Source organism: Doryrhamphus excisus, chromosome 10, assembly GCF_030265055.1.
Source record: "Doryrhamphus excisus isolate RoL2022-K1 chromosome 10, RoL_Dexc_1.0, whole genome shotgun sequence".
Lineage (NCBI taxonomy): Eukaryota > Metazoa > Chordata > Actinopteri > Syngnathiformes > Syngnathidae > Doryrhamphus > Doryrhamphus excisus.
Genome location: NC_080475.1, coordinates 4,199,367 through 4,216,787, shown reverse-complemented (window position 1 = coordinate 4,216,787; position 17,421 = coordinate 4,199,367). Strand labels below are relative to the sequence as shown.

The 17,421-nt window shown below is 39.0% G+C and overlaps 1 protein-coding gene across 1 annotated transcript; it reads right to left on the bottom strand.

Moving 5' to 3' along the window:
- Positions 1–568: 568 nt before the first annotated feature.
- On the bottom strand, positions 569–12,431 carry nradd (neurotrophin receptor associated death domain). The gene is made up of 6 exons (XM_058085707.1): positions 11,989–12,431; positions 6,256–6,388; positions 5,781–6,134; positions 4,077–4,284; positions 3,846–3,988; positions 569–2,371 (listed from the first exon to the last, which is right to left on the bottom strand). Exons 1-6 carry the CDS (start codon positions 12,025–12,027, stop codon positions 2,058–2,060), a joined length of 1,191 nt encoding a protein of 396 aa, XP_057941690.1. The 5' UTR covers positions 12,028–12,431; the 3' UTR covers positions 569–2,057.
- Positions 12,432–17,421: the final 4,990 nt, after the last annotated feature.

Here is a 17,421-nt window from a genome sequence, read left to right as displayed (position 1 = left end):
GGTTGTTGTTATTATTTTTCTATGTACAAAGTAATTTTCACCCTACTCGACTGTAAGTATTGCGTAAGCACATTGTCATACCGAGTGTACAAACATTTTAAAAGATAATAAACTGGGTTTTTTTGTATACCCATGGCTGTTTTCCCAAGTCACAGAACGACTCCTCCAAAATAATAATAATAATAATAACACAAGGACACCTATATTGTGATGGCAGACGGAAGCACAGTGGAGCCTTCCCACGCAGTCGCACAGTCTGACACGCTTTTTTTTTAAACTTCATCGCTCGTAGTAACGCGTTCAAGTGTGATTCAAATGTTCTGCTATTATTATAAAGACCAGTGTTGCATAAAAATAGATTATCTTTTAGCTTGATTGACATTTGCAGCTGCTGATACTTGGAAACATATTCAAGCCTGCCCATTTATCTTTATCTACATTAAATACAGTCAAACAGGGCATATTTCAGACAGTTGCTCGTGGTGATTAATCATGATTAATTTAGAAACTGATTAATCTAATTTTTTTTAAAAATTAATCATTTTCCAGCCCTTTTTTAACACAACAGGTCCAGAGTGAGAGTTTTGTTAATTTTACAGTATAGTTTACTTGACTTTACACTGCATTGTTGCAGTGTCGCTACTTTATTTTATACCTTATTTCACCAAAAAAAATGACAACTTTTTATTACAAATTATTTATTCATTGAATGAGCCAAAAACAAAGTAACTTGAAAAATATAAACAAAATACCACAAAGAGTCTGGCGTGATGGTCCGAAGCCATCACATACATTTAAAGATGGGTGGTCAAATAAATACAAAAAAAAAAAGTGAGAAGGGGAAGGCGTGTTGTGTTCAAAGTCCCTTTCTTGGCTGTTGATAAAAAACACACATTTATTTACAGTCATTGTACACAGCGAGGAAGCGCTTGGAAATAGTGTTTATATTACCTCACAGTCGTCCACTGAAAGTATGTATATGCGCTATTGAAATATTAATAATAATAGCGACACTCTGTGGCGTGGCGGACTCCATGTGGTTTCGATAGGAAGAGGATTTCAAGTGTTTTCATGTCAGTTATTCCATTATGACTCGGCTTCAATACAAACATGATTAGCGTTGTCGTATTATGCGTATTCCGTGGACGTGATCCCAAAAAGGAAAATGTGTAGTATGAAACGATACGGCACATTTTAGTGAGTCATACTCATGTAAACAAGATGGTGGGGGTGTCACCAGGCGAAGAGAATATATGAAGGGAGGCTCACTCTGTTCATGCCGTTGTTCTATGGAAAAACTAGCCAAAATGCACAGAGTGAACCCCCCCCAATTATGAGCAAAAACGATGATGAGAAGGCTCCCCATCAGCAAAAAAGGCACCATGTGGCGATAACGATATGGGCTCATTCTGTTCATGCCGTTGTTCTATGGAGCAAACGCACCAAAATGCAGAGTGACCCCCCCACCTCCCCACTTATGAGCAAAAACGATGATGAGAAGGCTCCACATCAGCAAAAAAGGCAATAATGATATGGTCTCACTCCGTTCATGCCGTTGTTCTATGGAACAAACCAGCCAAAATGCACAGTGTGACCCCCCTCCCCCACTTATGAGCAAAAACGATGACGAGAAGGCTCCCCATCAGCAAAAAAGGCACAATGTGGCAATAACGATATGGTCTTACTCCGTTCATGCCGTTGTTCTATGGAACAAACTAGCCAAAATGCACAGAGTGCCCCCCCCCCCACTTATGAGCAAAAACAATAAGGCTCCACATCAGCAAAAAAGGCACCATGTGGCGATAACCATATGGTCTCACTCTGTTCATGCCGTTGTTCTATGGAACAAATGCACCAAAATGCAGAGTGACCCCCCCCTAATTATGAGCAAAAACGATAATGAAGGCTACCCATCAGTAAAAAAGGCACCATGTGGCGATAACGATATTATTTTGTTAATTAAAAAGACTCCTAAGTGTCCATTAAGACTAAATAGAAGCTGGTGTGCTCTGTAGTCATAGTGGTGCAGGTCTGGGGGTGGTGGGGGTGGAGGGTATTCACACCACCGACACGCCCTGCGTGGGGCAATTGAGTGCCGTCACCACGTCGGGCCTCTCGATGCGTGCCAGTGCAGAGCACAGCAGTCCCAGGGTGGAGCCCTCTTTCAGGGCCCAGTTGGAGAGGAGCGTGCGAGCGGGGGCCTCGCCGCGTCCAAACAGGTCCAGCTGTTCGGGATCGTAGCCCAGCGCTTGGCCCAGCTGACGCCAACCCCGGCCCGCTCCTTCCTGGAGGAGGCGCTCCACCTCTTCCTGCCTGTGGGGGGGCAGGTTGATGTACAGGCGGGTGTCCTGCTTGCTGTCCCGCTTGGTGCCTGCCCACAAAAATAGCAGGTCAGTACATTTCAAGTTTTCTAAACTGGATGTAGTATCCTACATTGGCCACTAGGGGTCAGTAATTGTTCAGTGAGACAGGCACCAGTCTACTGTGTTGGGTACTATGTTGGTAAAATTATTTCAAGTTGCAACATGGAACTGCTAATTACATTTTGTCACCTTACATCGACTATATTGGGTCATAGAAATGGCAAGGTGACTATAGGGATGTTATTTCATATCTGGAGGGCTCTAATGTGAAAAAATATATCTAGAATATCGTCAATAGGTTTTTTGTAGGGAAAAAATAAGGTAACTTTACAAAAAAAATGTATTAATTAATTCACTTCCTGCTTTCCTAATATAGTTTAAGTGGGTTTTTTGTTTTTTTTTGTCACGTACCGAAGTACGAGGTGATAATTTATTTTTTTTTTTCATAAAAACTTTTTAGTAACATTTTTATTTATTTTTGTCACGTACCGAAGTACAAGGTGATAATTAATTTAATTTATTTTTTTCATAAAAAAAATTTAGTAACATTTTTATTTATTTATGTATTTTTGTCACGTACCAAAGTACGAGGTGATAATTAATTTATTTATATTTTTTCATAAAATTCTTTAGTAACTTTTATTTATTTATTTATTTTGAACACGTACCGAAGTACGAGGTGATAATTTTATTTTATTTATATTTTTTCATAAAAAAATGTTTAGTAACATTTTTATTTATTTTTGTTACGTACTGAAGTACGAGGTGATAATTTAATTAAATTTAATTTATATTTTTTCATTAAAAATATTTTAGTAACATTTTCATTTATTAATTTATTTTTGTCACGTACCAAAGTACGAGGTGATATGACCATCCAATGACACCATGGTGATAATTAATTTAATTTATATTTTTTCATAAAAAAATGTTTAGTAACATTTTTGTCATGTACCAAAGTACGAGGTGACAATTAATTTAATTTATATTTTTTCATAAAAAATGTTTAGTAACATTTTTTTATTTATTTATTTTTGTCACGTACCGAAGTACGAGGTGATAATTTAATTTATATTTTTTCATAAAACTTTTAGTAACATTTTTATTTATTTTTTTATTTTGTCACGTACCAAAGTGCGAGGTGATAATTTAATTTAATTTATATTTTTTCATAAAAACAATTTTAGTAACCTTTTTATTAATTTATTTATTTTTGTCACGTACCGAAGTACGAGGTGATAATCTAATTTAATTTATATTTTTTCATTAAAAAATGTTTAGTAACATTTTCTATTTATTTTTGTCACGTACTGAAGTACGAGGTGATAATTTAATTAAATTTAATTTATATTTTTTCATAATATTTTAGTAACATTTTCATTTATTAATTTATTTTTGTGACGTACCGACATACAAGGTGATATGACCATCCAATGACATAATGGTTAAAAAGTGAAATATGAAGCAGGCATGCGTACGCACCTTTGCAGGGCTGATTGTCTTGCAGACTGTGCGAGTCGAGGAAAACTCCGCTGTCGCTTTGTAGCTTCTCTCCTTCTGGAGACGCCCCCAGCTCGGCGGCGCGGGCCTTGGACAGAGCCTTCTTCTGTTTACACGATCTCCAGCTGCGAGTAGCAGGAGGGATACAAACGTGAGGAAAAAAAGTGTTCAAATCCAAACAAGGACGAGGCTCCGTCACGGATGCAGACGTACCATTTGTACGCCACGTACACCAGCAGCCCCAGGACCACTGCAGCTGGTACGGACACGTAGGCCAGGATGTTGTTGCTGCCGTTCCCATCCTGGGGGGTAAACTTTGGCGTTCCGGGTACGGAGCTGCCTCCGCCTTGTGTCACCTCTTCAACGCCGGACCAGCTCGGAGTGTCACGGGATCCGTCGGAGAGAACGTGGAGCTTTTTATCTGTGGAGACAAATCGGCGTGACTGCGTTGCCGTGTACACGCATCCACCGTGACGACATCAAACGGGCGCCAGGAATAATCCTGAGGTTCTCAAACCTTTCATTGCCCCCTTGTTCCAGCTTCTGTCGCCCTCCCGTGAGGCTGTCTATTTTAGGATCAAACGCCACGAGGTACCGCCGTGACCTCTCAGGGGTCAAAGAGTCATGACATGTGTACGGATGACCTTCCTCCCGGAGAGCCAGTGTAGCCATTTGGGAGCGAGGAGACGCGCTGCTGGGGTCACCCCCAATTTGGTGTCTTTGAGCTGGACGGGCGGCGATTTAAGTGGGCTCTTTTTTGACTTCCTGCTTGGGAAGTTAGTGTGGGTGGGTGGGTGGGGGGGTTGTTTTCCGATGAGGTGTGGACTCAGATGTTGACCACATGTCCGTGTTTTTCCTCCCACGCCCTCCCACTATTTTCAGCTTCTTTTTATCTCTCAGTGTGTTTACACTTCCGTCTGTTGTTGTTCACTACTGCTAACCAGGAAGCTAAATAGCTAGCTAACAAGAGCTGAGGTTGCTCATGAAGCCTTTTTAAGGTCATTCATGGTTCCATTTATCACAGCAAGTCTTCCAGGTCCCGAAAACAGCAAAACAGCCTTGGACCATCACACTACCTCCACAGTATTTTACTGCTGGTATGATGTTCAAAACGAGTATTTCCCTAAAGGTCCTGGGCATTCATTCATTTTCGGGGGTGCTGGAGCCTATCCCAGCTGTCTTCGGGCGAGAGGCCCCTGGGTACACCCTGGACTGGTCGCCAGCCAATCACAGGGCACATATACACAAACAACCATTCACACTCACATTCATACCTATGGACAATTTGGAGTCGCTAATTAACCTAGCATGTTTTTTTTTTGGAATGTGGGAGGAAACCGAAGTACCCGGAGAAAACCCACGCATGCACGGGGAGAACATGCAAACTCCACACAGAGATGCCCAAGGGTGGAATCGAACTTGGGGCTCCTAGGTGTGAGGCCTGCGCGCTAACCACTCAACCGCCGTGCAGTTTTCTGCAAAATTGAGACTCGTTTTAATGTCTTAATCTTACGTTGGAGTCATGGACTCCGACCTTAACTGAGGCAAATGAGGCCTGCGACTTTGGATGTTGTTGTGGGGTCTTTTGTGACCTCTTGGGGTCATTTTGGTTGGCCGGTAATTCCTGGGAAGGTTCACTACTCTTCCATGTTTTCGCCGTTTTATGGATAACGGCTCTCACTGTGGTTTGCTGGAGTCCCAAAGCTTTATAAAAGCCTTTATAACCTTTTCCAGACTGATATATCACAGTTACTTTCTCTATGGGGCCGTGAAGGTGAATCAGGAAGGGGGAAACACTTTTTTGCAGCACTGTAGTTAAAAGTGTGGAAGTGGTTGTTGATTAATCATGTCTAAGCCCCGCCCCAAAAAAAAAAGTGCACTACTTGCTAAGGTGCTTCACTCTATGGAGATGCTTACCCATGCAGAGTGTGTCCGAGTTGGGCATGCATGCCCGGATCTCCACCTCGCTGTCTGAGCACTGTGTGCAGGTTTGGCATGGTTTGGTGTTATGGTGCTCTTCAGAGAAGGTTCCAGGACCGCAGACCCGGCACAGCGTGTCCCCTTTGGGGCCGCACTGCTGGAGCGCCCCCTCGCCACGGTTGCATTTAGAACAAGGCGCGCACGCGGCGTAGGATCGGAGGTAGAAGAATCCGCTGTCGCATTCACATCGCGTGTCTTCAACGGCCGAGCAGGGTGCCAATGTGGGGACGCCGTACGGGCACTGCGAGCAGGGGACGCAATGGCCGAGGTCTTCCGAAGAGGAGAAAGTTCCTGAGAGGAAAACGACACACCGCCGGGGGGTTAGTCTGACGTGCGGCTCTTGCGCGGACAAAGACGACAATTAGACAGGTATTCTATGTTGGTGCGGTAACGTTAGGAGATAATTGCTCACCCTGTGGGCACGGGGTGCATTTGGTGTCCTCTTTTCCACACTCCACTGACACTCTGAAGCCCGCGGGACACAAACTGCAACACTGGCCTGAGTCGGTGAACTGTCCACTGGCGCAGGCATCCCCAAGGACAACCTGGAAGGAAACAAAATAAGAAAAAAAATTATACATTTTAGCATGCAGACCTCACAGCTAGGAGGACCAGGTTCAATTCCACTCTCGGCCATCTCTGTGTGGAGTTTGCATGTTCTCCTTGTGCATGCGTGGGTTTTCCTCCCACATTCCAAAAACATGCTAAGTTAATTAGCGACTCCAAATTATTCCATAGGTATGAATGTAAAGAACGTGAGTATTTTTTTACTCATTTTGACATTGAATGCCACATTTGTTGACTTTGTGACGCACAATTTGAGGGTGTGGTCATCAAACAGAACGCCATACTTGCTCACGTTGCAACAAAACGAAGTTACCGCATCACTTCACGTCAACTACTCCTACAATGTGGGTGATAAACAACAATGAAGCGCTAAACCTAACACGCAACTTAAAACTGATATTTCCAAATGTGGGCTGCGCGGTGGACGGGTGGTTAGCGCACATGCATCGCAGCTAGGAGACCCGAGTTTGATTCCACCCTCGGGCATCTCTGTGTGGAGTGCGTGGGTTTTCCTCCTACATTCCAAAAACATGCTAAGTTAATTAGCGACTCCAAATTATTCCATAGGTATGAATGTGAGTGTGAATGGTTGTTTGTCTATATGTGTCCTGTGATTGGCTGGCGACCGTTACAGGGTGTGCCCCGCCTCTCGCCTGAAGACAGCTGGGATAGGCTCCAGCACCCCCCGCGACCCTCGTGAGGATAAGTGTTAGAAAATGAATGAATTCCCAGGACCCTTGGGAAAATACTCATTTTGAACATCATACCAGCAGTAAAATACGGTGGAGGTAGTGTGATGCTCCGGAGCTTTTTTGCTGTTTTGGGACTTGGAAGACTTGCTGTGATAAATGGAACCATGAATTCTGGGGGCAAAAGGGGGCAATCTCTTGGGGACCTCAAGCTGAAACCAACTTGGGTTTCATTTGATTACCTTAGCTTGTTTTACTTACAGTAAGTTTGTATAAAAACAAAACAAAAAGTGTAAAAATTTTGATGCAAAATTGTGAGGCCTGGACATTATGCTAATATACGATCTTACAAAAATAAATACAAACAAAAAAAATCTTGTATATCATATTCTGGTTTGCATATTTGGATCTCCACATGCACATAAGCACATTCTTAGCGGGTGCTTTTCCCTTAACGGGAATCACACACATCCCACTTGTGCATAATAAAAATTAAAAAAAAAAGCAGGGCAGTGGGTGACTGGAAATGTTTTTTTTTTTATTCGTTTTTTAATCTTTCCATCTGCGACGGTTTTGGCCCCCTTAAAGTGCTCGGAGGCCTTATCTACAAGTGGGTAATGGCGAGCCCAGCGTGAGTTATGACAGGAGGGATAGATCAGACATTCCTAACAGATTGTGCAGCGGGGTTTGGCGCCTGACAGCAGAGGCTGGCTTTAATCAGATGGCTTTGGAGCGCTGGAAAGAAGAAGAGGGGGGGGGTGAGAGAAGAAGAAGAAGAGGAGGAAGGAAAGGAGCTTTGACACCTCCGGCCCGCTGCGAATGAATGACAATGGCTGGATTTTGACAAGAGAAAGAGTGAGTGGGTGAGGGGGGGAGGCATATCAAGGGGACACTTCCAGCCCGGGGCGAGGGTGTCAGTTAAGCACGGCTGCCCAGCATGCGAGTGTCTGTCTGGGGTGGAGGGGGGGGGGGGACCTTTGAAGTCCCCAAGAGCCCCTGCAGGTGTGTGGATGAGGCTCGCTATGTCACTACTCCCCTTCTCCAGGCATTTTAAACATGCACACATTTAAAGGCAGATTGGCCCACTGTGCCCCGAGGAGGGGGGGGGGGGGGGTGACGAGAGCAAACAGATGTCTAACAACTGACCCAAAGGGGAAAAGTAACAGCTAAACAACCCGTTGATGTCTGAGAAAAAACGGCAACAACGTGCGTCGACCTGTTAACGCCTCCGAGCAAAAGTACGCACTTTGTGCCGTAATCCGAAAAAGAAAAAAAAAACTCAGCGCTGATATTACGGGAGAAACCATTTAGACACGGGGGGGGGCTTGCCTCCATCCAAAAACAACACCCAAGCTGAGTGCAGGCCTTTCAGAGGAGCCTGATGATATCTGAGCGCCAGCCTCAAAAAGCCAGATCAGACGTATTAAGAGCGTGGGGGTGGCGGCATCCGGCTGGAACCAGTAAGATGTTTGGATTTGCCAGACCAGGACTACGCTTGGACCACAGAAAACAGAACCCTCTCGCAGATTGAACGTTACTTAAATGTTAACTTATAAATATTTAAAGATGGTGGGCTCTGTTTTTGGGGGAGGTCTGATATATTTCACATGGCATGAGTGGGCTTTTTATGGGCCTGGTACTAGCATCGGTGCCCGACGCAGAAAAAAAATATGGCCTCCATCCACAGAGGGAGCGCTCATCTGGGCTGCAGACTGGTGACTAAGCCATTATCCACTTTATGAATGGAATGGCCAATAATGCTTAACAGCAGGCGTTTCAACCGTGACATATAACCTTTTTATGCACAGATCAGACATTATGGGCTAATTCAAGTTCAATTCAAATCTCAATTGGGCCAAAACATAATACTATGCAGATGTTTCTTTGTTATTATGACAAAATTCCATCAAAAGGAATCATATTCCATTAAATAATTTGATATGCATATGCTTTTTTGGAATAAAAAATAAAATCAGAGCCATATTTCTGTGCCTGCAAATATGTTGTTTACACAGTACATTTACATTTAGAACAAATATTTAAATTCTAAAAATGTGATCTTGCCTCGTCGTTTTTTAAAGATGAAAAAAAAATACAGTATTTCATTATCTTTAAAAGGGGCGGGGACCCAACTGCCCCCGGGGGCTACAGAGCAAGACTGTTTGATCCGTCCGACGCGCCATGCAAATGTAAAAACAAATAAAACATCAAAAGAAATGTTATATTAATATCTTCAAGACGCAGACATGCTTGGTTATTACATTAAAACTTGGTCTGTACACTTTATTCCAATTTGATGGTTTGACTCTGGAACTAATTACAGTCAATTTGATGATTTTTGCTAATAAAAAAACATTAAAAATAGGCTATAAAAAAGCTCATCCACACCAATTTGGTAATAAATATAAGTAAAAACGTACATTTTAAATAATAATTCATGAGTGGTGAGTACCTGTACTAGGCAACCCGGGGCTCCTCTGCCTCCTTGTTGTATATTATACACTTATATATATGTTACTTATATATTTTTTAACTGTGCTGCACATTTCTGAAGGCATAGTAGTGAGCTTTAACTTGTATTTAACCACTTTTACAGATCCTATTTTTTTTTTTTTTTATTAAACTATGCCTTGAAAATGACATTTTTATGGGCGTATACATTTTCGAGTATACATTTTTAGTTTGGCACCGAATTAAAGAAAATGGGAACAAATTGGAGATCAACCACCATCACTTAAGAGTTTCCAGTGTATCTTAAGAAGTTTTCTCGCTCTTAAAGTATCTAAAAAAAAAAAAAAGATAAACACGCTTATCTGCTGCTGCCTTTAAGCCAAGAAAGTCAAGAGTCAAAAGGACCCAATGAGGACCAGAGTTGCTTCCACCCCCACCTCCTCCCCATTAGGGGTCTATGAGAAGTTGCAATCTGAAAAGGGATTCCCCACTGGGAATAGCCGGACCACCGAGGAGAAGTGGCGCTTTCAATGAGGGGCTTCTTCTCTCTCTACTGCACGGCTGCCGCAGTCGCTCCGTCAACACGCTCGCACACAGTCTCCATCCCTGAAAATGTTTATAGCGGGCCTTTGAAGTGACTTTCCTTAAGCACCCGTGATGGCCTGTCCGCAGTTAATCCAATCTGCATGAAAATAAAGTCACAAAGGGATGCACTCTTCTTCCCTTCGCATTGGACACACTGACCCAATCATGCTTTGGCGACAAAACAAGGCTCTTTCAGCAGAAACGGCCTTAGAGGCAAGTGATGTAGCCTAGCTAGCACCCACCTCCATCTGTAGATTACTGTCATTAGTATATACAAAAAAGCATACGAGGCAAATTAAAGGATGCCTCGTTGTGCAAAGCTATGATAGTAAATCAGACTTGCGAGAGACACCCATTATCTTTAATCAAAGTGTCGTTCGGTGGTTGAAATTTCCAATCCACTCCCCTTTAGGCGACTCTCTTTAAATGCTCAATGTAAACACTGTGGTAACTAAGCTAACCCCCTTACACTTTATATAGGCCGCAATATTGTGGAGAAAATGAGGATAATTGCCTCACTCCGGAAATCCAGACCCCAGCAATGCTGAGAGTGAACCCACATTTTCAGATGCCCAAAGTGAATTTTTTAAAAAAGCTTACTAAGGGGTGTTTTTAATTGAAAACGAATGATAACAAGAGTTTTTGGAAGAAACGTTTGGCAACAGGCAAACGTAGGCCCATATGCGCATGCGCGTTTGATGTTCAGTTTCAGAGTCGAATTCGACACCACCAAAACAATAGCGAATATCGTTTATAATACGTTTATGGTTATAATGCTCATACAATAAATTGTACATTTACTGGCAACTAAGGCATTCATTACAAAAGTATTAACTTATATACACCAACTTATACACACTTACATATCACGAGGAAGGGAGTCCATCAAATGCTGCGCATGCGTGTTAAATGTCTTGGTCTACGCAAGGAGGTCGCCATGATAACAATGGCGAATATCGTTAAAGTTTGTTCTCATAACAATTGTAGCATAACATTTACTGTACAACTATTGTGTCCGGAAGCTAAAATTAATTACCAAAGACTTCACTTACGTATAACACGAAGAAGACGAAGAGTTCGGTATTTAAAGACTTCAGGGAGAAGTTGCTGGTCGTGAATTAAGTTGTTTCACAAAGAGACAGCGCCAACTAGTGGCCTGGAGTGTGTATTACATGTAATATGTATACAGTAATTGAGTGTATTGTACACAAATTATGAGTAAAGCTTGAAAAAAGTTATTGTAAGGTACTTATAATACAAACTTTGACAATATTTAAATAATAATACTATATTAATAGCAATGAAGTTTTCACGACACCCAATGGCACTTTTAGTAATATCTACATATAGTTAGACTTTGATGTACCATAAGTAAATAATAATAGTTCGCTGATAATGATAATAATAATATATAATCATACGTGTTTGTTTTATTTATTGACTTCTGACTTTTACGAGTGAAATAACGGCTGGATGCTCTGTTTTAATCTGTTGCACCACTGTGATGGCATGAAAAAGTGGAAAAGTGAAAGGTGGCCTTTTTCATAAATGAATACATTAGCTCCCCACTAAAAAAAAAAAAGTTGCATACATTTTTCCAGCATGAAAACTCCTCAGTATGCTCTTAGTGGTGTGTGTGTGTGTGTGTGTGTGTTTGCAGGAAGTGTGCCATACAGCACTGAGACACTTCAATGCTCTAAAGTTAGCATACTGCGAGTCATGTTATTGTATATGTATAATACTAAATATAGAATTCCACGCAAATAGGGTATACAATCATAAATGCAGTCGTGTGTATGTGTTGTTTCAGCGAAAATTTAATGTATTATTGTGACTAAAAGAGTGTTTCTTACCTTGAGTAGAATAATCCCGAATATGAAAAGTGTTTCCATGTCGACTGTCTGGAAAAATCCGTGTAGTTTTACCAAAGATCTTCCTCCCCAAAAAAGAACCAAAAAGAATCTGTCAAAGTCAAAAACTGGCAAGGTCTCATCCAAAATCCAGCTCTCCAAATGTGTGTCAAAAATGACACAAAAAACGGTTGTTGTGATTAGGAAGTTGGCGCATAGTCCCACCCTGTTGTCTTTAAGTGTTACGTTCAAAGTCACTTCGCCATTATTCCACTTTGCTTTCGGCAAATTGGCACAAAGTTTCTTTTGTTTCAAGTCACAGGATGCAGCGAGCGTGTGTATGTATGTGTGTGTCTGTGTGCAATGTGTGTGTTGCTCTGCTGCTTCTCCTCCACAGCACAGACGGGAAAAGCTGCTAGGAGCTCCAATAAACCATTTTCCTCCTCCCAATGCTGTCGGGCTTCACTGAGGACTCCTGATTGGCTGCATCCCTGGAGGGGCGTGTCCTGTTCTAACAGTCTTTCATCATTCAGACAGACAGACGCTGACACATATTTGTATTGTTATATTATTAGTATGTCAGAATATTTAATTAGTTACATTTATTATATATATTTATTATATTAACATTTTTAAATAAAATAATAAAAAATAAAAATATATAATTATAATAGCGTTGATATATTGTTATTTATTATTAAAAAATATGAATTAAAATAGGAAAGGATTGTTAGAAGTAGATTATGAAATTCACCGTCAAATATTTTTATCATTACATTCTTAGTATGTTATATTTCATGTATTTATAATAATATTATATATATATATATAATACAAATTATACCATGTATATTATATTTGAATTTATAAAAAAATACGTATTTATAATATTTTTGATATATTACTATTACAAAATAATTAAACAATAGGAAAGTCTGTTTCAATAACAATAAAATATAACATGCAAATAATAATATTATTGTTATTGTTACAATTATTATTATAATTCTTAAAAGTAGATTAAAAAAACAACAAAATTACCATCACATATTTTTAGTTATTGATACAGACTTTCCTGTTTTTATTTATTATTTTGTAATAATAATATATCCAAAATATTATAAAAACATATTTTTTATACATTTAAATATAATACATATGATATAATTTTAGTATTTATATTTAAAATATAAAATATATAAAATACAAAATATATAAAATAAAATATAACATGCACATAATAATTATTATTATTGTTACAATTATTAGAATTCTTAAAGGTAGATTAAAAACCAACTAAATTACCATCCAATATTTTTATTTTTATTATTATAGTCGTAGTATGTTATAATATTTCATAATTACATATAAATAATATAATTTGATGCAATTTATTATATTTAAATTTATTTTAAAAATATGTAGTTATAATATTTTATATTTATTATTATTATAAAATGATCAATAAAAATAGGAAAGGATGCTTCAATATAACAATAAAATACAACACACATAATAATGTGATAACATTTACATTTTTACAATAATAATAATTATTATTAATACTTATTATAAAATTATTATACCATTACATCACAGTGTACCTGGAAATACTGCTGGTAAACATTGATGAAATATATTTCACTGTAATACAATGAAAATAAGGAAACTAAAAAGTGAACTAAGTGTTAAGTTGAGTTGCTATCAAGGACAAAAGAGAGCGTGTGAATCAAACAAGAAGATCCCCTCGAGAAGAAGCACCGTAAGCCCCACGTTTGATCTCCGTCAAGTGAAAAGATTAGAAAGCCAACGCAAGCTAAACGACACACCTTGTAAAGTGAAGTGAATGCACGGCAGGGGGGGGGGCCCTTTAGACTTCAGAGGCAAACAAATGGGGCGAGCCCTCAGACACAATACCACTTGCATTTCAAAGCCACAGGCCGAAGTGGGGGGGGGGGGGGGGGTGCCGTGACTGTCTGATAAAAACCTGCAGTCATATTTGAGTCACACGCCGCTATCTGTTGGCTCTCTCATGCGTGCGGTCGCCCTGGAGAAATGTGAAATCGCCATCTTGTCCGATTGCCCTTCAAAAATAAAGTTCCACAGTTTTTCTCAATGGCTCCATCCATCCATGACACCCTGTGGTTAGTCGTTATTTATGTTTGCCTTTTACAACCGGTCTTGTGACTATCTTGTCCCAAGATGAAAACCGCTGCTGAACAAAAAGAACATTAAGGCTGGTGTCAATATTGCCACTAAACATCTTCATGATCCCTAAGACCTTTGGGAAAGTACTATGTGGTCTGCCGAGACTAATTTGACTGTTTGCTGTAAAATGAACATCATACCAACAGTAAAATATGGTGGAGGTAGTGTGATGGACTGTTTTACCACTTCAGGACCAGGAAGAATACAAAGAACATCCAAGACTTTGGTCCAAGTCCTGACCTGAATCCTATTCATGACCTTAAAAAGCCTCCATTGTGACTGAATGACAACAATTCTGCAAAATTAATTAATTACATTAATTGTGTGACTTTATTTTACTCCCTTGTGGGCTAAATGATTTGTTTTGTGATGACTAATTTTAATACTTGCTCTATTTTTTTAATATACAGTCTACTCGGTAAACATTCAGTTTAATATGAAAAAATACATACAATAAAATACTGTTTTTATTGTATTACAGAACTGCTAATTTATGTTATTTTATATGGGCAAAGATCCAAATACAATGAGTTGTTTTACTTGATTTTATTCCATTAAATATTGCTATTTTTACTATATATCTGTAGGTTTTATTATTATATTATATTATTATATGAGATATTCCAGTCATAAATTACAAATATTTTAGTATTGAATTTTACTTTAATATCCCTTAATATCCCAAAATAAAATAAATATTTAGCTTTAAAATGTTGTTATTATTAGTACATTTTTTATATATATTTTTCTTATTTTATCTTATTTTTCTGATTATTTATATGGGCAGTTTATTATATTATTTTCACATATATATCAATTATACTTTTCTGTATTATTATATATAAGATCTACCAAGTGTATGCAATATTCAGCTGGTGTTATTTATTTACTTTATATCTGTAGGTTTTATTATTATATTCTAATATATTATTATATTCCAGTCATAAATTACAAATATTTTATTGTTGAATTTTACTTATAATATTAAAAAAATAATAAATAAAAACAAATATACATTATGTGCCATTTTTTTTAGTTTCTGTACTATTTAATATGCCTTATGGCCTCAAAATAAAAATTGTTATATTGTTATTTTTAGTACAGTTTTTTATTTTTTATATATTTTTTGTTATTTTATGTTATTTTTTCTGATTATTTATATGGGCAGTGTTGCTGAAATATATATATATATATTTATTTTATTTTTTGAAAATGAGGCCTTAAGAAAAAACAAAGTGGGGGGGGGGGGGGGAGCAGTAAATAACTGGAATATTTATGTATCTACATCAGAACCACCTTGAACAACAGCAAGGCCCCCGGGTCTGGAGAAGCTGAAGGGGTTGGGGGATGTGGGGGGGGGGGGGGGGTCAGGACTCGGAGACGCTGCCAATAAGTGAACGTGAGGTGTCGTCCCCTCCCACCATTGTCAGCGAGCCCACATCAGAGCGACTGTACCATTCTTCACCCTCCCACTCCACTTCCCTTATTCACTATTCTCTGGTTTGTATTTGACTGGAGGGGGGGTGCTGGTTGGTTTTATCACCCCCCCACCTACCACCCCCCCCTCCAACCACCACCCAGAACCTCCCCACTCGACTCAATTGTACCCCGGAGGTGTTTATGGGGAGGCCGACAGGATGTTGGGCCCACCGGGAGATCAAAGTGTCCTCCTGAAGTAAAATGCTCGCCGGTGACCTTTTCAACTGCAACGGGCCCAACATCACAGACGCATGCTAGGAGGAGGATCTACGTGGACGCTTCCTTCCTTCACGCCCGCAATCGCCACTCATTCTTCAGTCATGAGGACAAAAAGGGTGGATCACGCTCGGGATCTGGGAATGTGATCGCAGGCCTTATGAGGGCAGCTTCAAGAGAAGGTCTCATAAGAAACAATGACAATGTCATCTGTTTTTATTATGGGGAGAGAAAAAAAAATCCAAACCGACATGCCCCCCCCCCCCCCCCCCCCCCCCCACACACACACATCCCACTCAAAACATAATCTAACTGAGATTTCAGTGTGGAAAAGGTTATAAAGGCATTTCTAAAGATTTGGGACCCCAGCAAACTACAGTGAGAGCCTTCTTCTTCATTTTCTACCGCTTATCCTCTCAGCTGTCTTTGGGCGAGAGGGCCAGCCAATCACAGGGCACATATAGACAAACAACCATTCACACTCACATTCATATCTATGGACAGTCATTAATTAGCCTAGCATGTTTTTTTTTTAATGTGGGAGGAAACCGGAGTACCCGGAGAAAACCCATGCATGCACGGGGAAAACATGCAAAAATGCGAGATAAAAAAGTTGAAATAACGAGATTAAAAAGTCGAAATTACCAGATAAAAAGTCGAAATAACAAGATAAAAAGTCAAAATTATGAGATAAAAAGTCAAAATTTTGAGATAAGAAAGTCGAAATTATGAGATAAAAAGTCAAAATAACAAAATAAAAAGTCAAAATAACGAGATAAAAAATTATGAGATAAAAAGTCAAAATAACAAAATAAAAAGTCAAAATAACGAGATAAAAAATTATGAGATAAAAAAATCGAATTTATGAGATTAAAAAGTCGAAATGACAAGATAAGAAAGTCGAAATAACGAGATAAAAAGTCAAAAAAATTATGAGATAAAAAGTCAAAAATTTTGAGATAAAAAGTCAAAAATTTTGAGATAAGAAAGTCGAAACTATGAGATAGAAAATCAAAATAACAAGATAAAAAGTCAAAATTACGAGAAAAAAGTTGAAATTTTGAGATTAAAAAGATGAAACTATGAGATAGAATGTCAAAATAACGAGATAAGAAAGTCAAAATAACGAGATAAAAAGTCGAGATTTTGAGACAGGTAAGTCGAAATTAAGAGATAGAAAGTCATTTTCGAGTCAATTTCGATTTACCATTGGGATATTTTTTTTTTCAGTGGCGGAAACAAGCTAACGAGATGCAAACGAGATAAAAAGTCAAAATTACGAGATAAAAAGTAAAAAGTTTTGAGATAAAGTCAAAATTATGAGATAGAAAGTCGAAAGATACAATGTCAAAATAAGATAAAAAGTCAAAATTACGAGAAAAAAGTTGAAATTTTGAGATAAGTCGAAATAATGACATAGAAAGTCGAAATAACGAGATAAAAAGTCAAAATTATGAGATAAAAAGTCAAAATTTTGAGATAAGAAAGTCAAAATTATGCGGCTTAAAATGAACAACATACTAACAGCAAAAT